The sequence below is a fragment of the Thunnus albacares genome, chromosome 21, assembly GCF_914725855.1.
Source record: "Thunnus albacares chromosome 21, fThuAlb1.1, whole genome shotgun sequence".
Classification (NCBI taxonomy): Eukaryota; Metazoa; Chordata; class Actinopteri; order Scombriformes; family Scombridae; genus Thunnus; species Thunnus albacares.
Window position 1 is genome coordinate 12,706,325 of NC_058126.1, and position 24,691 is coordinate 12,731,015.

The window sequence follows — 24,691 nt, forward strand, 5'->3', positions numbered from 1 at the left end:
TGAGATTGTTTTCTCAACTCCGAGGTCAAGAATGCTTTGAACCTCAAACTTAAAGGACAGGTTCACAATTTTTTCAAGTCCATATTAAAACAACAGTCAGGTGTCCGTATGAACACTGAAAGAAGTTTTCCTCACTTTAGTATCCTTAGTCATATCGTGTGGATATCTGCCATTTACAATCTTTTTTGCATAGAATTCCCTCTTTGTGTTTCCTCTGACAGTGTTACCCTGTTGAGCTGTGGTGGAAGTATAGTAACAAAAAGATGGACTTTGGATAAAAAGACTGTAACGTTGAAAGATATCTTCTTGATTTGAATCATTTGGACGGCTGAAGCTTCATATTAGCATAAGATAAACTTGTTAATACATTTTTGCACAGGAAGAGGACTGTGGACTTTGGCCCCCATCACTTATCTTGCAAGTACATTATGAAAGGATCTAATGGTCAGTATGAACAGGAGGAATGATGACAGCAAGAAAAACATACTTCAGTGTTCATTTGGGCACCTGACTGTTGTTTTAAGACAGACTTGAAAAATTGTGAACCCGAAAATTTAAGACAAAATTCCCCTTTAGATACAAAATGCAAACTAAAATATTACAAAATCTAATTCTTATTAACAGTCTTATTATTGATATATCTGTCACTTATTTTCTCAATTAATTAATTAATTGTTTGGTTTATAAAATGTCAGAAAATAGTGAAAAATGTCAATCACAATTTCCCAATGCTGAACGTGACATTGTCCAGTCCAACAGTCCAAAGCTCAGAGATATTTCAGCTCCAGCAAAAAGTCATTCAACAAAACTGACAGTGTGCAAACCTGCAACTTTAATAATGTTGTACAGTACGATTTCAACAGCATTCTTTACAATGCACCCAACACCCTTTTTCCCCAATAAATAGAATTTCATATAATCTAAGCTAATCATTATATTTTCCTCAAACGTTTAACATTTATTGGTGGACGGTGATGTCATCACAAAGGTTTCATCTCTTTTCAATAATAAAGTGGGGTTTCAATGTCTTGAAGGATCATCGATTTACAGTCACTGTCAAGGATCAAATCACATTGAATTGTACAAATCTTTGGTAAATTTAACAATTCAATGTTACTAAACTCAAACGTAAAGAATCATTCAGGTCTAACAGGCTAGTTGGATCACTTTTTTTTTTTTTTTTTTTTAGGAATTATTCTCTTCTGTTTTCTTCAAATCAAATCACAATTATCAATTTCCACTTCAATTTTTAAGATTTAGTTTATATGCTTTTGGAGATCTGAGTAAAATATGCAGCATAAAAATGTGCACCCCATACCTGACACAACAAAATCAGCACAGTAATGAAGGCACTTCATTCTGTAAGAGAAGATAAATCACAGTTGTTTGAACGAAAGGTCAGACGAGAAACAACAGCCTGCATAGCACAGCTCAACACAACAAACAAAAGGTCACCCATTCTCGGAAAAAAAAAACAACAAAAAAATCTTCGTTCTGTGTGTTTGATTATTTTTGGTAACTAAAATATTACTTGATAGAATAGTAAAACCTCCTCTCTCTGATAGAAAAATTACTTTATGTATGTCTTGCTTTTAGAAACATATAGTATGTACATACAGTAATATAATCTTTTGTCAGTAGGAGTCCTGTACAAAGAGTCCAAGAGTCCAGAGATGGTTATTCTCTCTAGATCAGATAATGACCAGATCATTTGCCTGAAGTTCCCCGATTGGGAGCCGCGTTGGGACCCCCAGAGTCGGCCGGAGGACGGGAGCCGTGCTGCAGGGCCGTGGCAGCGAGGTGAGGCCTCTGTGCAGTTGGGGGCTGAGGCAGGAAGGGCCAGCTGGAGCCGCCGTCTGCTACCTGTTCCTCAGGCTCTGTAACAGACTGTAAACGTCCTCCTCCTTACTGAGGCCCTCAAACAGAGGAATCAGGTCAAGCAGCTCCGTGTCCGTCATGTCGTCAAACCAGGACTGCACCGGGACCTGTGCAGAGGGAAAGAAGAGATCAGAGAGAGATTTAATTGATCTGATTGGTGGTAAACTGCAGATGACAGTCGGTGCTTATGTATTGCAGTATAGGTGAGGAGGTTGTATAAGTTTTCTGTAAATAATTAATGGAGAAAATGCATCAAAGCATGTAGAGTGGCAGCTCCACTGAGTTAACTTCTCCACAGACACATAAAAGTGGGAACACTGCCTCTGGCTCAACGCTGTTTCTAAAACAACACTGCAGATTAAAACTGTGACAGTGTCTCACTGATGTAATAATTTATCATCATGATAAAGTTTATAACTAACTTATTTCTGTACTACGAGTGTATTTTGACCCAGTTTTTGGCCATGAGTTTGGGGATCCAAAACCACATCATCCTGCATAAAATCTCATTGTGGCTCCAATTTATGTATTTATTCACTGGCAGATTTAAAAAGAAATTTTCCATTTTAGGGGTCATGTGATTCTGGGATTCTGGACATATTGTCAATTCCCAGACCCCGACAAGACCAATAGAAACTCCCCAGATTTTAATTTTCAACACACATGTGAACTGAAGCGCTATGATTCCTCAGTTATTCCTCAACTAATTAATGTCAGGTCCCTAAATGCAACATCCAGCCTCGCCTCATCTATTTAGGACCATCACATCATAGACAAAAACGACATCAATAAGAAGAATGACTTACTGCATTCTCCGGGTGGAAGATGTAGGAGGCAGGTGAGTTGTCTATGATGATGACTTTACTGAGCTCTCGGCCCAGCCGGCTGAGGTCTTTGACGTAGTTTCCTCTGTGGAAAACACAGGATTCCCTGAAGAGCCGGGCACGAAACACCCCCCACTGGTCCAGCAGGTCTGCCACAGGATCAGCATACTGAAAAAAACAAACACATCAGTTAATACTGTGGCAAAGCTTTGAATGTCATCTTAGTGTTATAACCCGGGAACCAACCTTAGCTAAGCTTGCTGTGAAGAGGACACATTCAAAGAGCTCCCCCATCTTCTGGAGGAACTCGTCCACATGGGGCCTCTTCAGCACGTACACCTGAAACGACGACACACGCTGTTAAATGTTCTGACACTTTTTTACAGACTGACACTCATTATCTGAAACATTCGGCAAAAAAGTAGCCAAATTCAGACTGTTTTATTAAGTTCTTGTAAGCCAAAATTATGCACATTTTAAACAGTCCCTTCAGAGGTCCTTTTATGGCTCCTAGTGTTTTGAGAACTTTGGCTTCTTTTGTAAAACTGAAAAATGGATTTGAAGAAAAAAAAGTAAGGCATCAACAGTATCAAGTATCATTTTGGTATTGGAGACAAAACTCAGCTATCATATCAGCAGTAGTATCAAAATTTAAATCAATACACAACAGCATATATTATATTCTTATATTCCATCTCCGTCCTCTTCAGTCCGTGGAATAGTTGCTGCCCCCAAGTGCAAGTAATCAAGCATAGGCCAAGGCAGACACAGAAAGCCTATCCTGGATTACTTGAACCAGGTTACAGCTACAGTGTGGCTGCTTCAAAGAGGATGCAAACTTCAACATAAATGCATAGCAGGAACAAAAGGGCACCATGCAGTTGTGTGAGTACAGCCTCTGTTTCTTTCTATTTGTAGTCAATTCTATCTCTCGCTAGCACATCTCCACTCAGTGAAGCATCTCCTCAGAGCTCTCAGCAGCATCTTCCAACACGCCTTGTGAAAGTTGTTTACCCGGTGACACAGTCACGTCACAGCTCATCTGTCTTTACAGCGAGCAAGGACTCCAAAGTCACAGAGAATGAAAACAGAGAGGGAGGAGTGTAGGAGCAGTCCCCACTTTGACGTAGCTGTGAGGTATTAGAAAATGATATATACTAAAGAGAGCCCTTATAAATCAAGCCCACTTCAGGTATTTCATATAACAGTACCTGATGAACAGTCCCATCAATCTCCACTGGAACGATGAAGTCTGCATTGCTAATTGGCTGTAGACAAAAACACAAACAAAGACGTTAAAACTTGTGTTATTTTTTGCTCAAAACAGCACAATCTGAGGAGGCAACTGCCAAATCACATGCACAGATTTGTTTAAAAAAGGAAAAAAAAATCTCCTCTAAGGTGCCCCGGGCAAACCAGGGAGGCTTTAAGCTTAATGTAGTTCCCTCTGCTCCAGCGCTCAGTATCTCAGTGTTAAATAAAAACTAGAGGAGGGACTCCGGGGAGAAACCTGGAAGATGAACAAGATGACAGACGGGGGAACGCGGACGTTGTTTTCTCAACGTGACTTGTGTCATTTTTTTTTTTTTTTTTAAAGCAAGAAGGGGAAAGGAGAGGGTGCAGAAGGCAGAGGAAGATAGACGCTGGAGGGGTGTGGGCGGAAGACAAGTGGAGGGTGTAAAAGACGAGGATGAAAGGATTAGGTGGGAGGCACGGCAGTGTCATTTTTTGAAAAGAGAGAGAAAGAAAAATAGGTGACAGAGTGACAGGGGAAAAAAATGTTTCTCTTTGTTTTGAGAATGGTTTTGAGAAGCACAAAGGGAGCTTTTCTGTAAGGGCTCGCTGTCACCTGTTTGGATAATTTATTGTGCAGACAGACATGAACAGAGAATTACTTAAAAGTATCATTTTATGAGCTTGAATTGACTGTAATTCATCCGCCAATATTTAATGAACACAAGTGAATATGCACAATTATTTTTAAGATGACTTTGGACTTTTTGGATGATTTTATAATTAATTTTTAATTTACCGATATCCTCCGGACATTTGACATTTTTTATTCAGCTGCCCTTGAATATAAACCTGCCACATCCCCAATGATTGTACTGTATGTGCAAATTCAGTTGCCTTCCAGCATAAAACCACAGTTAGAAGGTACAGTTCAATGCCAGCCAGCAGAGGGGGTGTTTGCTGTAGGAATATTAAACACATCAGTTCGACTTTTCACATGACACCTGTATAATTAGTCTAATTTGACCATTACAGTGGCGACAGTGAAGCAGTACCAGAAATATTGGATTTTCTCTACGTGATGCAAGAGTGAGTCAAATCCACACAATCAAAGCCTGCAGATCGCTCACGAGTCACATGTGGCTGCTTCTATAGATCAGTTTCGTAATATTCTGCACTGGTTAATGTTTACACCAGAGAACATAAAGACATGTAGCCTCGTCCGTCTAAAAACAGAGCCAATAATGATCCTAACAGGAAGAGGAAAGAACAAACAGGCAGGCGGCGTCGGTCCTACTTTCACATAGAGAAAGAGAAAGAGGAGAGAGACGCAGATGGAGGAGAAGATGCAGGGACAGACTTGGCCTCTGTCTTTTTGCTCTTCTGCTGAATCACTCCATCATCTGAAGACTGAGCGCACAACAGCTGCTCATCGCACTGCTCTGTAACGGGCCCCGATCCAAGACGGAGAGAGATATGGAAATGGAGGAATGAGGGAGGAGAATGTACTTGTATGTGTAAGAGAAATGGATGTCGAAACAGTGAGAGCGATGAAGTAAACGCGTGAGATGAAGGAGTGTTTGTTTTATGGATTGCTGTTGAACCAGCTTTGGGAACTTCTTCACCTGCTGATCCAGTGCTTCCTCCACATACTGTACAAACTGTTACACTTCACTATTTGGTGTTATTGTCTAAACCTACCTCCCAAAAACACATCGTTACAGTACATTTATACACACATATCAGAAAGGACCTACCTTATGAGCTGACCTTCTTTTAAATCTCTTCTTAAAACATTTCTATTGATTGGACTTATATAATAAATATAATTCTTAGTTGTTTTTATTCATGTACATATATCCTTTTTATTGACAGCGTCATTTTGTTTTAAAGGAATAGTTAAACTTTCAGTAAAACATGTTCATTTGCTTTCTTGCAGAGAGTTAGATGAGATGACTGATACCTTTCTCATGTGTGTACGGTAAATATTAAGCCACCTGCAGCAGCCGGTTAGCTTTCCACAAAGACTGGAAATGGGGAAACCACTAGCTTGCCTGTCCAAAGCTAACAAAAACAGCCTACCAGCATCTCTAAAACGTATAATTTATATGGTTTAGAGGTGCTGGTAGGCTGTTTAATACTTTAAATTAACAATCAAAGTGTTTAAACAACATGTTGGGGTTTTTCGGGGGGGTTGTGTATTAAACCCTAACCCTAAAGACATGAGGGGTATCTCCCTCTAATTAACTCTATATAAGAAAGATAATAAGCACATTTCCTAAAAAGTCAAACTTTAAACATCATAGAATTTTTTTCACCATGTGCATAAAGACCACATGTTGACGTCTCTGTCCTCATACATTTGATTTTTGTTCTTATTTCAGTGTTATATTTTCTCTAAAGCACATTGCAATGTTAGTTTTAAAAAGTGCTATACAAATAAACTTTACTAATTTCATTATATACAGTACAGTATATCCTTCTAGGCACTTTTCAGCATCCAACACTCACTGCATCTAATCCCAGAGCAGGCCCAGGAATTATCTTCTCATCCATAACATACAGGATAAAGCATGCAGTATGTGATGTGTTATGTAACGTTACTTTTTTTGTCTATGTCCATCTGTGCACTACGTTAGATGTCCCCAGTCGGTTGCGATCGCTTTTTTTTTTCTGCACTAATTGTCCAATTCTAATGTTAATTTGTATGTTAGTGGATTAAAGTATTTAAGATTTTGATCCAAAGTTACCTCCACTGACCTTGTTCATTTCTAGAGAAAATAATACGCAGGAAATCCTGCAGGCCTCTGAACGGAACTGAAAATGCTGCGTGTGTGTGTCACTCTCTGTCTCGCTCTCTTCCTCTCCCAACTGATTTTAATTTATTGCATTGCCTGAATCCATTTCATACCGCCAAATGATTTCTGAGCTAAATTAATTTTGACGGACTGAATATCCATTGTACGACTGAGTTTCATCAAAAGGAAGTATGAAGCTCCTGTGTGAGTTTCTGACTTGTTTTGTCAGGGGAGAAAAAAATAAAAACCCTTCAGACTAACAGAACAGATCCAAGATTTCTGCGAAATTCATCCCGCAGTCACTCAGGGCAACAGTACACTGTATTGGACACACCCTTGTGTGTGGGTGAGCATGTACGTGTGTGTGGCCCCGTACTGCTGGCATGTGACTGTAATGGGTGGGTCCGGTACAGTGTGTGTACATTTTTCTCTCCCTTTGCCTTTCCACAGCAAATGAGGAATTCATTTGAAGTGTTTTCTCTTTAGTTATTTCAATCAACAAATAGTTTCCCTTCACTGCTGAGTAAAAACTGCAAAGTCAGATTTCTGAAGGAGTGGAAAATGTCTGTTCATTTGGCCTTTTAGTTATTTTTGATATCTTTGACAGTTTATATTACTTAAGCTACTATAAGGATATGGCTATTTTGTATATTTTTCTTATTGTCAACAAATCTCATATGCAGAACCAAACCAACAATGAACTGATCCTACTTACAATTATTGTATGTGTATCCAAAGCCTAACATTTCATATTCCTCTGTGCTGTAGACCTCTGTTGTTGTTCTATTAAAAACTATTAAAAACACATTGTCACACTGTTGCACTGGGTGACATGTTCGTTCATCACAAAGATTATGGTCATGGTAGTTTGTTTAGAAATGACTCTAATACTAATCACAGCGACCACAACATTGGACATTTTGGACAATTTCTCAAATAACATAAGTACATTTGTTGACATTAAGAAAAATATTGAAAATCAGCAGCCATATCCAACACGATCTATAGTCTCTTGTATCTGCCAGGCTTGTTGAGACAACACAGCAAGGATTACAGTAGTATAGTAGTAGATTGCATCTCCACTACAATGTACCATACCTGAGTTTGAATCACAATCACAACCTTTGTTCCGTCATACTCTCTCTTTGACCTTCAAGTACCTCCACTGTACTATACACTATCAAATAAAGCAAGTGGGGCATAAAAACAATCTGCTACAGCAACAGTAAATGACTATACTACATCACTGTCCAGTGAAAACCACAGATCTCAAACATTTCTTAAATTTTAAACCTTGGGATTAAATGCTTGAGAATTTAGTCAAACAAAATCCTTAAATACTCCTTATAATATCTCACACTGCTCAAACTGTTCCACCTGCGGGACAGTAATCCTATGTAGAACATTCACAAAGTGCTAGCATTTTGAAAAGTTACATGAATATACACATGTAATATATGTCCTGATAGATTATACTCTCGTCTTTTCCATCATTGTGGTCATTAAAAAAAAACACCCTGTTGTAAAAAAATTCTACGAAAAACGCACAGCAGAGTAAACAACTTAAACCTAAAAAATATGGTATTTCTTCTACTATGAAATCAGTGAAATATGTAATAAATCCTTTTGTTTTATTATGCAGGAATAACACCTCTTAAATGGGCTAAAGCTGTTTTTTTAGCTCTTTGATAGCTTAGATTTAGGAGATTCATTGTTTTAACAGGACAATACTGCAGGTACTTCCTGCCAAACAACTTGACTGGACAAAGATTGAATCCCATGATGCGTGGTGAAGATATATTGGTTGCTATGGCAACACCTTGTTATAGTAATAGTTAAAGCCTCCTTCTCTGGTTGCAACTGGTGTATAAATAAAAGGCATAATAACGCTCCCGGATATATTTTCCTGTGATGATGTGTACTTCAGTGATGCTGACAGAACTCAGTGGGACCTCATACTAATAGTCACCATACCATCGCCCCTATATTCACTGCAAAGAATGGCATCTTTAGGAATTATTTCTGTATAATCCTATTATCCCTCAGAGGGCTGCGGAATAACAGCATGACACGAGTGAAATGATGAAAAGAAGTACATAACATAAGTGTCTGTGTACTTACATGTGTTCTTGTGTGTTCGTGTGTGTGTGTGTGTGTGTGGGATGAAGAGGTAGTGTGGTGAAATACCTTGAAGGAGCTGTGTACGAGGGTTTCGTCCAGGTCAATGACCACACAGTTCTTGCCGTAATCTTCTATACTGACCTCTGGCAGGAGGAACTTGGCTGGAGGCTGCAAAGACAATACACACACTTTACAATATTATGTACTATATATAAGCTTTCATTAAAGGGAGTGGACTGCCACCACACTGCCACACACATACACACACACACACACACACACACACACACACACACACACACACACACACACACACACTCTTAGCTTCTGTGGAGCTGATATCAATACACTGCTCTAATATGATACTTACTGGGACTTAAGTTGTTTAAATGTAGCTTAAATGTGCTCTTTTCTAGTCTGAAAAGCTAAATTAGGGCTGGGTGATATTGTTAAAATCATTATCAAGATACTAATAAAGATTTGTACATCAAAATAATCAAACTGATTTGAGCATGGAGCTCAATTCTTGACCTATGGGAACTCTGTATTCTCTGGCATCTGTGTTTACACAACTAATCTACTTTTCAGGGACCAAATCATCCACTCTTAACTTGAATATTCAATACAGGCACCTACAGTGAGGTACTGTGGCAAAAATATACATGTTATCATGTATTTTATTATCAGGTGGGGCTGCAACTACTTCTTTTTTTTGTCATTACTGATCAACCTCATGATAATTTGCAAAAGCAACCGTCTCAAGCTCTCCTTTGTCCATACCTCCATCAGACTGACAATCAGTACACGATGGTTTCATGTGCAATATGGACGGTTAGCAATACAATTGATCTTGTTTTGTTTAATTGGATATCTAATTTATGGACTTTGCCTCCTTTGCACATCTAATTTTTTCCCTTTTTTATTATTTTAATATTGTAAATATGCTCTGCCACTTTACTGCCCACTGGTCACTGTGTTGTTTTTTTTTTTTTTTTTTTAGAAAAGAATAGTGTAAACTACTATGTACTAGGGGTACATTAGTGATATTGGGCTATACAAATAAAACTGACTTGACTTGACTTGGTCTTGTTGTGGTTTTTACGGTTTTACTGTATGAGTCCCTGCTGATATTTTCTGTATTACCTCATGTCGACTGAGCTCTGTGACTGTGCTGCCTTCAGGGTCAAAGGGGTAAAGGAGAAACACTCGTGTCCTCTGCAAAGCAGGCCTGGAGTTACAGACAGGCACGGGGCAGATGGTGCGGCCATAGGGGGCACACACTCACACACACGTGCACACACACACACACATGCAAACACACACATACACGCACTGTATCTATAAAGAGGTGAGGCACAAGGACTCTGTCAGTCTTACACAAAAACACACTATAATGCTCTGCTCAGTATGCCAGCCATTTTCCGCGTGTGTTTGTGCAGGCTGACTGTATCTATCATGTCTTATCGCAAGACCGCATGCTGATGTATCGCAGGAAGAATTCCCTGGGAGCAAGGACACTGAATGACATCCTGTCAGGGCATGATGAATGTGATTTACACATGCAGGTTGAGCAAAGAAAGACTGACTGACTGACTGACTGGGACCTTGACATTTTCACCAAGCAGCTGCACTTTATAAAAAAAAAAAAAAAAAAAAAAAAAGCCCTTCACCTGAAACCACAGCCAGGGGGCGCTCTCTCAAACTGGTCAACCACAGCGCAACATGCTCACTGACAGGAAGTAATCTCACTTTATCACTGTGAAACTGTGTGGAAGTTAAAGTGACAACAGAGATTCCAGTGTGTCACTAAACACTATATGAACCAACACCCTGTTTCAAATTAATTAAAATATGAAATTCCTTATAATACATGTGCTACCTAGAGTATAAAATGGAAGAATTGAGCTTGTGTTAGCAGCTCAAATGACTACCAGATGTATACTATTTAAGGACTGTAATTACAAGTGTGAAGTACACATCAATTCCAGTTTGTGTTTTATAACTTTCTTTGGAGTTTAAATGAAAAATTATCAAACAATACGAGATATTTTGTGTTACATCTGAAGGGAAAAAATTACATTTTAATATATTTTTAATATCTTTTGGATTTTGGGATTGTAAGGGCACAATAATAGGACTATCGTATAAAAAGGGTACTTATATGCAGTGAAATGGGTGCTCATACTGGCGGTAACACTAATTTTTTCTATTTATAATAAACTCATATAATGAATTATATTATTACTTATAATTACATATATTATGTTTATTAGTAGAGTTTTATTTATTAATAAATACTGAGCAAACTCCGTCAGCTGCTTGTAAATGCTCGATTTCCTCAATTGATTATTTGTACATTTTTTATGCACGTGTGATACTTGTGTGTCTTCATGCACTGGTTTCTTTCACAAGGTGTTGTGACTCTACTCTGCACTGTATCTCATATGTAAATATCATGTTTTTTTCTGCTCACTTTCTGATGTTGCTTTAACAGCTCAGCCTTCAGTAAAAGACAGACGTAACCTTTCCAGGTCAGTTCAGGTTATTTAAGTCGCCTCTCGGAGACTTCGCCCGGACTCAGCCGGGAATACAGAGAGCAGACCTCGTCGCCACATGCACTTCCTGCCGTTGAAGGGAGGTGTCTGCTGGATAGTGTAGTTTAAAGCTTGGCTGTGATGTAAGATGCTGTGAGTGTGAATATCCTAAATTACAGTAAACCACAGGCACTGCTTCGATTCCAAAATAGCTAAATGAACTGCAGTTTCAGCATTAAAGCATGGATGTTTTCAAATCATTGAAATCAAGCCCCCTTCTAATGGACTAACAGCAGTTCACTGACCATTGATCACAGTCTAATCTCTCTCAGTACAGACACATATCTGATCTAATCAAGTCTTTTAAAGGCGAGCCATCCATTTGTTGATTCACACTGAAGCGGTACAGGAGTTTAGAATAAGATTTAATCAATTTTATCTAATAAAAATCAATCTCATGTTCAGTTACAGTGGCAGGAGAAGCACAGGAGAGGTGGACAAAGCCAAATATGATGATAAGCACATTTGTCACAGATATATTCACTACGTTGGAGTGGAGTAATGACCAGGTTAACATCTAAATTTTTTTTTTCTTCTGTCGGTAAGCAGAGCAAAGCAGCCAAGCCTTGAAAACATAAAACGGTGCAAAAATTTCATCTGAGAGCGACGAAAAATCACCTCTGTGTCAACATCCACATGCAGCTAGAATGATGAAGCGCAGCGAGCAGAGGGAGGACGTTACTGTGATGGAGTGAGATGAAGAAAAATGAAAGATAATAATACATACACTGGGGATGGGGATGACCTGGACCTGGTCACACTGGAGAAAATAAACAGAGAGAGAGAAAAAGAGAAAGAGATTGAAGGTGGGGGGAAAAAAATAAACCCCAGAAAGAAACCGGAAAGCAAAAGAAAAACAGTGAAAAATCGTTGCAAGGAAGCAAACGACAACATCAATATTCTAATCAACAAATGCACAGGGAAGAGAAGGAGTGAGAGGGACAGAGAAAAGGAACATATAGTACACACTGTGATAGAAAGTGAGAACAACTCGCTCAAAAACAAACAGAGCTGCCATAGTAACAAATACGGCTGGCCAGAAATCCAGCAACAGTACACTGCTGGGAGGGACTGTGGGCACGGACCCAGCTCGAAAATCAGCCCCGCACTATAACAAGGCTTTTTATGGCAAGGTTCGCTAGGTTCACTCTGAATTAATGGGGACTCATTTGTTAAGGAGGGTCCAGAGCGGGTCAGCGCTGACCACATGTATAGTGTCTGTAAAGGGCCACACATTCCACCCCTGAATGAGAGACATTTACAGGTAAACAGAAGTGGAAATGTGATATTATTTTGCTCCATTTATAGCCCCGTGTACCTGCCTTGGCAGCGGAACGCCGTGTTTGTGGAGGAGCTTCGGGTTTTGGCGCCTTTTCCTACAGCCAGGACATTCGCTTCACACATCCTCACTACACTGGTCAGAGTGTGTGTAAGGAGAGGGGGAGGCGTGGGTGCCGGGCAATCCATCACACCGGAGACAAGGTCCACTTTATGGGGATTAAAGATGCAGCAGTATGTGTGCGTGTGTGTGTGTGTGTGTGTGTGTGTGTGTGTGTGTGTGCGTGCGTACATGTGTTGTCATGAGTGTATGGCAAAGACTTGCACAAGCTTGTGTGTGAGCATGCGTCAGGCGGAGCGAGCGAGTGTGTGTGTGTCTTTTGAGCTTCCCAGCGTGCTCTGTGTGTTATTTTGTGTGCGCGGTTGTGTGTGTAGGCAGATATCGAAGAATGCAAGATGGGAAGCGAGCCCGTATTTTCAAGCAGTGGATGGTAAACAACCTCTGGGTTCACCGGGTTTGAGGCAGCTGGAAAAATTTGTGGAGGGAGCTCAGCGAGGCTGCACAGCGCCTCAGCCTCAGCTCTCTGCAGGAAAAGGCAAACCCTGACAAGCTCTCGGTTACAAAACTAAACAAATGTTTCTCGTTACTGGAGCTCTCGAGTGAAACTCAAATTTCTGTCATAAAATATTAACTAATTCCCACAATTTCTTTTGTTTGGTCACGTGGATGCAAATACTATGTAATTTGGACTCTGGCCAACTATGATGTAGGCGTCAACCTACAGAGAAAAATGAGCTTCACCTTGGGAGGACTGCCATTCTCCTCTGGCGGCGGGGGCAGAGAAAGTGTCTTGTTGTTGGCGGGTGGTGGCTCCACGTGGTAGTCATTGTAGTTGCGGAAGCAGCAGAAGAAGGGGCTGAAAATGCTCCGGCTCCGGTGCTTCTTTAGGCTGCTGTTGGACTGGGAGACTGCAAGAGAAAACAGCCAAAGATAGAGTGAGGTCAGGCTGCTTTGCATAAAGGAAATGAGCCACAGAGGAAGTATTCAGATACTTTACTTAAGTACGGTAGCATTAGCCTACCACACTGTACGAATATTAGTTATAAGTAAAAAGTGCTGCAATGAAGATGTTACAAAGAATTTGACAGTGCAAAATATGCTTATTCACTTTCTGGCAGAGAATAAGATGAAAATATTGATACTACTCTCATATATGTCAGTTCATTATGAAGCTATAGCCATATTGCCGGTTAGCTTAGCTTAGCACAAAGTATGAAAACAGTGGGAAACAGCTAGCCTGGCTCTGTCCAATGATAAGAAAATCCACCTCTAAAGTTCACTAAATAACATATTCTTTTTTGTTTATTTGATCCTTACAGAAAAGCAAGTAGTTTAAAAATTTGAATTAGCCGGGGTTATGTGCTCGTCCATTTCTTGACTCTAAGCTGTTGCCAAGCAAACAGCAAAGAGTGCAGGAAGTTACTGCTCCTAGCCCATGGATGTATAATAAGAGCTGGGTAGGGCGCCGCCTGTCAGCCTCGCGGCCAATTTTTCCCAGTGGCCACTCGCGGTATTGCAGTGAAAAATCCCCCTGCAGCCCAAAAAGCATTTTCCCCATAGACCACCATTGTAAAAGAGACGCCTGTAAAACTATTGACAGGACTCCTCGAACTGCAAACAACGTCAATTATGACTCTTTCTATTATGAACTTTTGATCCATGGAGGTTTTATGTTTGGAAAACTTTCCTCGAGCTGAGAAAAGCAATTTAAAAATCTGTGATGTCATCACAATGTAAAGTCTATGGGCCGAGCGGGAGCTTGTGGGCGGGCCAGCAGGGGAAACACTACTGCGCATATTCAGTGGGCCACACAACACGGAAGCAAACCCCGAAGCTAGAAACTCTTTTGGCATATGCGCCAGGCAAGCAATTCCTATAGGACTGAATGGGCGCCATTTTTAGACCGCTCTCCAGCTCTTATAATACATCCATGTCCCAGCCAAGAAATAGTCCAGCACATAACCTTCCTGGCTGCTAACTGTACCTCCGTATTTAACCTTGAAATTGGTCTCAATTTTCTCATCTAACTCTTGGCAAGAAAGCAAATGAGCTTAATAATTTCTCAAAATGTCACAGTATGTCTTTAGGTAAAAGTATAAACAAAGTGTGGGGCACACACATCCAGAAGATAAGGCAAAAGTCAGGCAAAAGAGCTGCACACTGCACTGATAGCTCCCATTTAATCTAACAGAGCAAATGACAATGCCTGACGAAGATCTCTGTTAGATCAAAGTGTTTGCTCTGTTCAATTAAATGAATATAATTAGCTGGGAGCTGTGAGTGCAGTGTGCAGATCTTTTGTCTGACTTTTGCTTTAAGTAAAAGTATGCAAGTGATATCAGTAAAAAGTACTCAAGTATCGAAAGTCAAGGATAAATGGCCGCTTTGAGTGTCCTACTATTATATATTAGATTATTGTTGCTGATGCATTCATGTGTAAGGAGCATTTTACTGTTGTAGTGAGTCAAAGTGGAGCTGATTTAAATCTTATCTTGATTTGTAAAGTAACTATAAATGTAAAATGGAAACGTGAAATGGAAATACACTATTAACGTACAAGTAGCTGAAATATTTGAGAAAAAAGTGCTTAGTTACATTCCACCACTGATGAATACGTAACACTTTGTGAGACAAAAAAAGGCTTCTCTTGACTTTGAATCGAGTGCTGTTTTAATGCCATTTCACAGCAATGTCATCTGATAAGAGCAGGTATCATGTCTGTTTAAAAGCTTTTATGGTAATGACAGCTGCATCCGCTGAAGGAAAAAGACAGGAGTGATGCTCGGAGCTGCAGACCGACTGTGTCTCACATGCATCATCGCGTTATCGTGACACAGCGAGGGGCCTGAGATGTATGTTGTACAACACAGTCAGGCAGGCATCAGTTCATGCATTAGGAAGCACAGGGACAAAAATAGCCACCATCGGAGTGCCCTCAGGGGAAGGTGGTCCAGTTAATTAATATGATGAAAAAAGGGACAATTCAAGATAGACAGATTAATATATAAGAGAAAAAGAGGCAGAAAGAAAGAAAATGTTATAGCTTTCAGACCTGATCTGAAAACACTGAAAACGCAGTAGATTCTATATTACAATCAGCTGTATTGTGAAATTATTTCTGTTGTATGACTACAGTATATGACAACAATGAAACCTCGATTTGCTTGGCAAGAAGGGTTGATCATTGGCAGAGTGCTGCAGATCTCCAGGGAGAAAAAAGCATACACATACAGTAAAGGTCCCTGCTTACATCATTCCTCCATCACTGTCTCTGAAGCCCATGGCCTACTTTCACACTGACAGTGGAGAAACGAGCAGACTCAAATGCTTTGTAGGTCTCCATAAATGTTCTATTACGGATTACGATTTATGTTTTCTGCTGGTGAGGTTGTGTGATTAAAAATAGAAATTTGGGCAACTACAAAGGCTAAAATCTGACAGTGCGTTTGTCCCGAGGCGTTCCTGTAGTAGAAATACTGCCCGCTTAACAGCTTTAAAGGTAAGTTTTAGGCATGGAAATCCCAAATCTGCTCAAGACTTTGAGGTGTCCACGGGCTGACTTGGACTGCTGGAATCATCATTTCTGTGCCTCGGAGCAGCCATCACACAGTGTCCCTGTTTGCTGCTGTCTTGTTAACGTGTTCATACAGCCGTGTGACACAGGCAGCCCAGTTAGCCATGCATGCTGAGGCTGTTTGCAGCCGGCTCCTGTTCTGAGAGCCTTCAGATTGATGCCTGGAACTATTCTCCGGTTGCTCCAACTGGATCTGACAGGCTTCGGGCAGTTCGTCTTCTTTGTTCTCTGCGGCTTTGTAGTCCAAAGCTCGCTGTGGATCTTCCTCTTCCCAGATAGATTTTCCCAAGAAGCAACACTTTGGTAAACAAGCATAGCTATACGGTCGGAGAAGGGAGGCAACATGCTGTGTTACTATGACCTTGTTGTGCCTTTGTAGACCTGATTCACTCACTGCTGCTACAGAAAACGGATTGGAAGTATACAGTCTATATTCATTGCTGTGGATAAAACATAAATGTTTATTGTTATGTACAGACGGAGCTTTAATGGTTGAAGCATGGGATTAATTTATCTGATTAGAGAAAATGGAAAACAACACAACTGAACGCATTAACCCTAAAAGACCAAGGTCAAGACACACACAAACATGTCCACACACACACACACACACAGAATTGAGAAAATCTCATCAAGTCACCAAGACTTTCTATAAAATTTAAAGGGTTGGTGTACCAAATAAAAAAAATTCTCTCACTCGCCTGAAGGAATATGCATTAACACCGACCTTCAGACAGAGCCAGGCTAGCTGTTCCCCCGTTCCCAGTCTTTATGCTAAGCTAAGCTAAGCTAAGTGGCTGCTGGCGGTAGCTGACATAAGAGTGGTATCAATCTCTTTATCTGGCTCTCAGTATGAAAGAGAATACATTTATATCCCTAACTGTTGTACAATACCTTTAAGTATTAACTGGCAAAGCAGATTAGGTTTAACTTGAGATACTCATCTGAGATTTCTGCCACCATCCAGTACAAAGGAGATGAATGTAATTTCGTTTGTGGTGCTCCCTTTAAAAAGGGTTTATAAGTTGCAATTAATAATGCTTTTAGATCATTTATGAGCCATTAATAACTTTTAGGTTTCCAGGTTGTAAAAAATATCTGGCTGGTGTTCATCCTCCTCCAACATGACACTAGCCTCGTCTTTTATAGTTCATCAGGTAGAATGGACCATTTGCTGTAGAGAGCAAAGACCAAAGTCCATTTATTAACAACCTATAAAAAATTGCAATAAAACAGACTTAATTAACGTAATAGACTTAATTGACTGTTTACTCTTAAAGACACATTTATAACTGCAGAATTGATGGTTTACTAGAGAGTGAGACACTTGCTACACAACCTGGAAATCCCAATACCTTTCTAACTAATAAAGCCTTTGGTTAAGAGCTATAAACACTTTATGGATGATGCCTTATTAGAAAGTGGTCCTGAAAAGTGACATCCACACACCTCAGTGTCAACAGTTGACAGTGAAACTTTCTACCTTCGGTCTGGATTTTAACAGTTGACAGCGAATTCTTTAGATTATCCAGAGTAACAGCGTTACTGTTTCTTAAAAGCTATATAGACATTGATTTTTTTTAAATGTCATTTTTCAATGCTTCAGACTTGATGGATTACTAGAAAGTAACCTATATTGTATTCGGGTGGAGGCTGCAATCTGAGAGATAGATGGGCAAATAAAACCAAAACTATCTGCAGGGCTAGACAGCACTAGCAGTAAATGAGAAAAAGTTTTTTGAAATTTGGTAGAATGAACCATTTTATGTATTAAGTTTGGTTCAGTAAGTTTGCCTTCACTCTCCCTAAAGTTGGCCTCAAAAGCCTCGGAGTCATTCTTCCACATGCGCACCTCCATTTTGAGACGGTCTACATTTTCCCGCCCTGGTCTGCTGCCCCAGTCGACCGCCCCGAAAAAGCAGGTGGGAGAGCGCGTGAGAGAGAGAGAGAGAGAGACAGAGAGAAGAGGGAGCTTGGAAGGGGGAGAGAAGGGCGTAGCATGGGTGGGGAGAGTTACTGTGGCGAGACAGCCTATACTTGGGTCTGATTCTTACTCCACCCCCTCCTGCACCACCACCCTACACAAACAGAGCTTTCCTTTCTCCCTTTGACACAAACAACATAGCTGAGAGTTGACTACTCCCGGAGACCGAGCAAATGCACACACACACACGCACACAGCATATGTTCACATGTTTAGGCAAATAGCCACGTGTGCAAAAACAGCATCCATTCACATTCTGACACAACTAAAAGCACACAGGAACTTTTTTTTTCTTGCAATGTCCTTGCACAGGAATGTAACTGGAGTCGGCTTGCTTTGCATAGTAATGCAGCTTTCGTCAGCCCTGAGAATAACAGCAAAAGGTTAAAGTGCAACATTTGCCATTAAGACCAAAGACCTGCACAAACTGAAAAAAACACAACAAATCTATCAAATCAAAATCTAGGTGAAGGGTGGCTTTATCTAACAAAAGCTCCCTGGAGAGACAGAGAGAGATATATAGCCAAAATCTGTAGCCTCCTCAGAGCAGGTGCACATTATTTACCCACTGAATATACTTCATTTGATTCAGCATATTCCCTTGAAGTGAGAGCTGTGAAAATGGCCCTTTAAGTCACTGCCTGTGTCAATGTTCCAGCTGAATGTTAGGTAACAGCGATAGAAAGCTCACTAGTCAATCAGAGCCAACCGGGCCCAGGCTCCGTGTCACATGTTCAGGCACAACCACTAACAAGGCCGGAAGAGGGAGAAAACGCAGGAAATTCTCAGCATTCCTGACAGGAAGAGATAATCACCCCATGACCCACAGCGTGGAATAATGCCAGGCTCTGAGAGGGAATATGATCCCCGGCTTAGCTCAAGACTTCTGAGTTGGCCTCCTTTACTGTAGCACAAAAAGGGTACAAGTAGTGAAAGCACAACATGCCACATGTAAAATATGAAACTAAGTTTAGCAGCTTTTATCCCATTACAGTGCGCTGCGTCTCATAGGGTTACGTCACAGGGCATTTATCACTCTTGGGACAAAAGCTTCTGGGTGAAGCTGCTCAGTCAATTAAAGGATCAATCAAGTTTATTACAACATGGATCTAATTTTCATAGTTTTGTCTCATGATAACATTGTAATCCAAAGTAATCCCTGAGATCTGGGGATATGGCAACATAAATACATCAATGATCAACAATCTGAGGACCGCAAAGTTTTAAAGGAATAGTTTGACATTTTGGGAAACAGCTACCCCTGACTCTGTCCAAATATAGCTGCTTACTAGCACCTCTAAAGCTACTAATAAATATGTTATATCTTCAATTGTTTAATCTGTACAAAAACTGAAGTGTAAAAACAACAAATCACTGTTTTACAGGTGTGGCATAGTATTTCTTGGCTGGCAGCTGCCAGGAAACCAGCAGCGTATCTCCCAAAATGTCAAAGTGTTCCTTTAAACATGGCAACAGTTTAGCCAGATTATCTAAACCTAAATTATCTAAACATTTACTACCTGGCCATGAATAAAGGTGAAAAATAATTATATCACTTTATAGGCTATTATAAGCTATTTTTGTGGGAATTAACTTGAACTTTGATAACTGCAGTCTGTTCTGCATTTTTCCTTGCTATTCCCACTCGGTCAGCCAGTCTGCATCAAAATTGTCAATATAAAGATGGTCTGCAGTGCAAAAACGGTTGGAAAATCTTGATTTAAACCACCTTATTTGGGATAACATACTTGAATGTCTGATTGCTTGTGTTTCTTGACCTGTGCAAAGTCCCCAATTACCATTCCCCATTTAACTTGGTGAGTACAAAGTTATTACGAGCAGGAATGATGACCAAATCTCCATAAATACAGCCAAAGTTATAAGAAATCAGCTGCTTTAATATTACCTTCAATAGTAGCTATGTGACAGACCTTTAACTGCACTCCTGCAACAGTTAGCTGACCAGCCAGGCAGGTAAGTGTACAGTACCTGGGGGGCATGAAGGTAAATGTGAGACCAGTCCATGTGAAGGTGGAGCTTTAATAATTCAGATGGAAAACAGGCCGGTTTTAAATGGCACAGCAATGTTCAGCCGGGAGCCAGCGGTATTCCATTCTTTCTAAAGCTTCTGTGCACCTCAGAAAAATAAAGTGTCTTCATCGGACAGTGGTAACCTGACATCATGGCAAGAATACACCAACAACCAAAAATGACATGTTACTACGCTTACATCGCCTCAAGCAGTGCACATAATTTCTCCCCTCCCCTCCCCTTGCTGAGATTTTTTGAGTGCGGGGTGTTTGCATCAAAGGTGGGACCAGCTGTCTAGGGCTTATATAACACCATGTGAGATAGAATACTAGATAAAGTTCGGCTGCAGTATAAATGAAGAACAGGACTTTCCACACGCACATACAAACACCAACGGGTAATCCACTCTTCGCCTGGAGCCTGGGATCCAATGTCTTCAGTTGACAACATTCAGAAGTACCTGAAGATGAAGCTGTTTCTGTCTCAGGCTATCACTAACAGCAGCAGACAGCAGCTGGGGGGAAATCCTTGTTGTACACTGTGTCAGCAAAATAACACAGTGGAAGGAATCCCTGCAGATACACAGTATATTGTGATGACGCTAAGAAAGGAAACACTTTGATCTTATTCTTAAGTGTAGACAAGGGCTGCTTCTAAAGTTATTTTTATCATCAAATTCATTTTTTATTACTTTTTTTTTTACAGTCCCCTCCACTCAAAAATGTGTTTTTCTTCTTGTTACTCCAGTTGGATGTAGGGCATGGCAATATATCGATATTATAGCGATATCGTGATATGAGACAAGATATCGTCTTAGATTTTGGATATCATTACATCGTGATATGGTATAAACGTTGTCTTTTCCTGGTTTTAAAGGCTGTATTACATTAACATTATAACTGCATTATTTTAACAGAGTATAACTTATGTATAGTATGGTTTGGTTGGTGAGTTTTGGGGAAGTACTTTCTGGAAAACACTCACTCTCCCACCTGTTGTCAGGACACAGCTGAATGAACGCATAAAAAGGTCAGGTGCAGGTGCAGGTACTATATCCTGATTTGAACCTTGATAAAGACCTGATAAAGATCAAAACTGGTTGTTCTTTTAACTGTTTCTAGTCCAAGCCATGAACCAATAAAGGCTTTTTTAATGAAAACTCTACTCCAGTGAGTGCCTGAATTTTGCTCTTTTGTACATGTTTGAAGATTTCAATCCAGCATTTCTTGAGTGCATCTAAATATTTACCCATGAAAACACCATTAGAAAGATTCGGGATGACGTGCAATAAAAGCCCCCAGTCCAACGTGTCCTCTTGAACCTCTGGATTACCAGGATGCCCAAATCTGTTGATTAATTTTCAATAATGAATTACTTTTTTAGTCTGTAAAATGACAGAAAATAGTAATAATAGTCGATTTTCACATTACAATAACATAAAACAGAAGAAAGCAGCAGATCCTCATATTTAATATGCATGAATCATTGAATGTTTGGCAGTTTTGTTTGATAAATGATTAATTTATTACCAAAACTCTTGTTGATTAACATTACATTCTTTTGGCGGCCACTTTTGTCCAAGGTGACTTCCATTTTTCTCATTCACATAAAAGAGGAGCAATTTGGGGTTCAGTGTCTTGCTCAAGAACGCTTTTACATGTGGACGACGAAATTACCAAACGAGCTACAGCTAACTTATTTTCTAATCGATTAATCACCTAATTGTTTCAGCACTAGTTCAGACTCACAATCACCAGAATAAACACAGAATTTTAAAGAACGAGTTCTGCCCTCATTGACACGAAAAAAGATTATTGATTGTTTTCACACACACACACACAAAAGCCCCCACCAAGAGAAGCGATGATAATTACAACAGATCTGCTGGCAAAACAATATTTACTCTAAAGAGCATCTGCTTCAAAATACACTTGAACACACACACACACACACACACACACATGCAGCAAATCCAAACAGCTGAGTGGAGTTGGGTAGCGTCAGATAAGCTGAGCCTGCAGTTCAGGCTGTGTGTGTGTTCACTGTGCCGAGGTCTGTGGTGGGTTATGTGTGAGGCCATCAAGGCAATAATAGCACAGTATGATAAAATAAACTCCCATTAAGCCTCCTTACTTCCCCACACAGACAGCTGAGGCCGGGTGAAAATTACAGGCTGTTGAGGTACACCCGGTTCTAGCAGATGCCTTTAGTCACAGTGACTGACCCTCAGCTGCCCTTCTGGCTTTATTTCCCTATTTATCCACGAGGATTTATATACATTATATACATATGCATCCTACATGACCTTATGTAACTGACATTCACGCAACAGTTACATTTGAACAAGTTAAGACATGGTTTGCTGAGATTTAAATACATAAATAAACCACTCTGCTGGCACCCAAATGCGCGTGCAAGGTATTAATTCTCCCCGCTGCTGCCGTGAACCCTGACACAGAGACGGGGGTGCGTGTGCCCCTGCTTTCCTGCCTCAACCGTACAGCTGTGTAGGCGCTATGGTGGCGGTGCCAGCCTGCTTTGCAGCCCACGGGGGCGCGGGGAGGGGGGGGGGGGGGGGGGGGACGAGGGCTGCTGCTTGCTTCTCGAGCACTCGGCAAAATGAAGGAGATGACAAGCGCGGGGGAATTAACCCGCTGAGAGCTCAGGGAGAAATAATGAGGGAGATCTGACTATTCCGTTGGAGTTACGCAACCGGCAGCAACACGGCCCACGTCGTTTGGGGCTGCGGCGGTTTATTATTTATATCTTTTTATATTCTGATCTACAACTACACGCTCAGCGCCAGAGGCTCAGTGACTGATGGGAAATCCTCCTTGCTTATCTGTTGGTTAAAAAAAAAAAAAAAAAAGCATTAGAAGAATTAATGTCAGATGAAATTAACGGCCTTTCTTCGGACTTCACTTCATTAAGAACATGCTTGTACACTTGGTGACGTTAGATTACGAGACGCAACTGTAAAAACTATCCTGAAATCCGGAGCGACGTCAGAGAGGAATCTTAAGTTTTGCTCCCAGATACAAAATAAACCATCAAAAGGCATCAGAATTGCATTTTTTTCAGTTAATCAGATTCATTAGAGTGCTGCTTGCTATGAATGGAAAGGAAGTGAACAAGTAGGTCATGTATTTGTGTGTGTGTGTGTTGGCATAAACATATATATGTCCTGCTTGTGCATTGCTGCTACAGTTTCCCATGCCTCTGCTCTCTGAGAGGCGTTCATCTCTACATTTCCACACACAGCATGTCCTACTTAGTGCCCCTTGAGATTCACAGTTAAACAGTATTCACCTTTACTTCTGGAGAGGCAGAAAAATGCCTCTTTGTATCTTTTACGGCGTCTGTGTTTGCTTATCCCTCGCTGGTCTATTTAAAAATGTATAAACCTTTTATGCTCAGCTGTCAAATATCTTGCAAACTGGCACGCAGCATAATTCAGGAAGGATGACAGAAAATCATTATGGACAAAACATGATCTCCCTTTTAGATAGCCAATTACTAGTGATGAATGCCAGCCAGAAGAGGGCAAAATATGCAGAAAGGCCATCCCCTTGTCAAAGCCAGGCTGGGTACCTGTCTGCAACCCCAGAGACACACAGATGCTATCTGAGGACTTTCTTCTGCCCTCTTCTCTCTCCCACACTCTTTCTCCCTTTCTCTCACTGTATCGATCTGTTTTGACAATGTCCGTTTGGCAGAATGGATGCTCAATTAATCCGAGTCAGCGACCTGTCCGAGTCCACGCTCTGGTAAAAAGTCCCGTTAGAAACAGGCTTTACAGCAGCGGCCGTGTGGCAGGCGGTCATTTGCTCCGCGGGGATTGTGGCTTTTGGAGCATTAATAACAGTCTTCAGTCATTCCCAGCCGCTGAATGCCGATATGTCAAGATACACAGGAAAGACAGAGTGACGAAATCCCACAACAATACTGTGCGTTTAAAGATAAGCATGACAGGCATGCAGCAAAAGCACCAGAGTGTCAGTCTGTGCTCAATTAGGAGAGGTTTGAGGTTTGACGCGTTCAAAGTCAAAGACGGCTGCAGTCAATTAGGCCAAAAGTTGAAAACGGACACGAGAGTATACGCATATCCACTCGGCTTAACTGGAGTTTACAGTTGGACTTCTTCTGTTATCTTGCACTAAAATGTATATTTTCTCATTCAAATCAATATAAACATTATTAGTGCAATCACAAGCAATCACTGCTCCTGATGGAGGTTGACTGGGCAGAATATCATCTTACAAAGAATTTATTTGGAATCCTACTGTAATGGTCTCTTCAAAGGCCACGCCGGACA

The 24,691-nt window shown here is 40.6% G+C and overlaps 1 protein-coding gene and 1 long non-coding RNA gene across 3 annotated transcripts in view; one reads left to right on the forward strand and one right to left on the reverse strand.

Moving 5' to 3' along the window:
• Window positions 1-809: 809 nt before the first annotated feature.
• Window positions 810-24,691, reverse strand: part of ctdspla (CTD (carboxy-terminal domain, RNA polymerase II, polypeptide A) small phosphatase-like a) — a 31,710-nt gene continuing 7,828 nt past the window's right edge. Inside the window, exons 2-8 of one of the 2 annotated variants that reach the window (XM_044339858.1) lie at window positions 13,529-13,695; window positions 12,176-12,208; window positions 8,921-9,022; window positions 3,914-3,970; window positions 2,949-3,041; window positions 2,685-2,870; window positions 810-1,985 (exon numbers count right to left, since the gene is read on the reverse strand). In XM_044339858.1, the coding sequence (XP_044195793.1) occupies window positions 1,860-1,985; window positions 2,685-2,870; window positions 2,949-3,041; window positions 3,914-3,970; window positions 8,921-9,022; window positions 12,176-12,208; window positions 13,529-13,695 (764 nt within the window). In that variant the 3' untranslated portion in view covers window positions 810-1,859. The remainder of the gene's footprint in view (window positions 1,986-2,684; window positions 2,871-2,948; window positions 3,042-3,913; window positions 3,971-8,920; window positions 9,023-12,175; window positions 12,209-13,528; window positions 13,696-24,691) is intronic. The other variant, XM_044339859.1, reaches the window with a different exon arrangement.
• LOC122972621 lies at window positions 9,042-12,499 on the forward strand. Its single transcript, XR_006399790.1, has 3 exons — window positions 9,042-10,620; window positions 12,123-12,125; window positions 12,489-12,499. It is a non-coding gene; the product is annotated as an uncharacterized LOC122972621 (long non-coding RNA).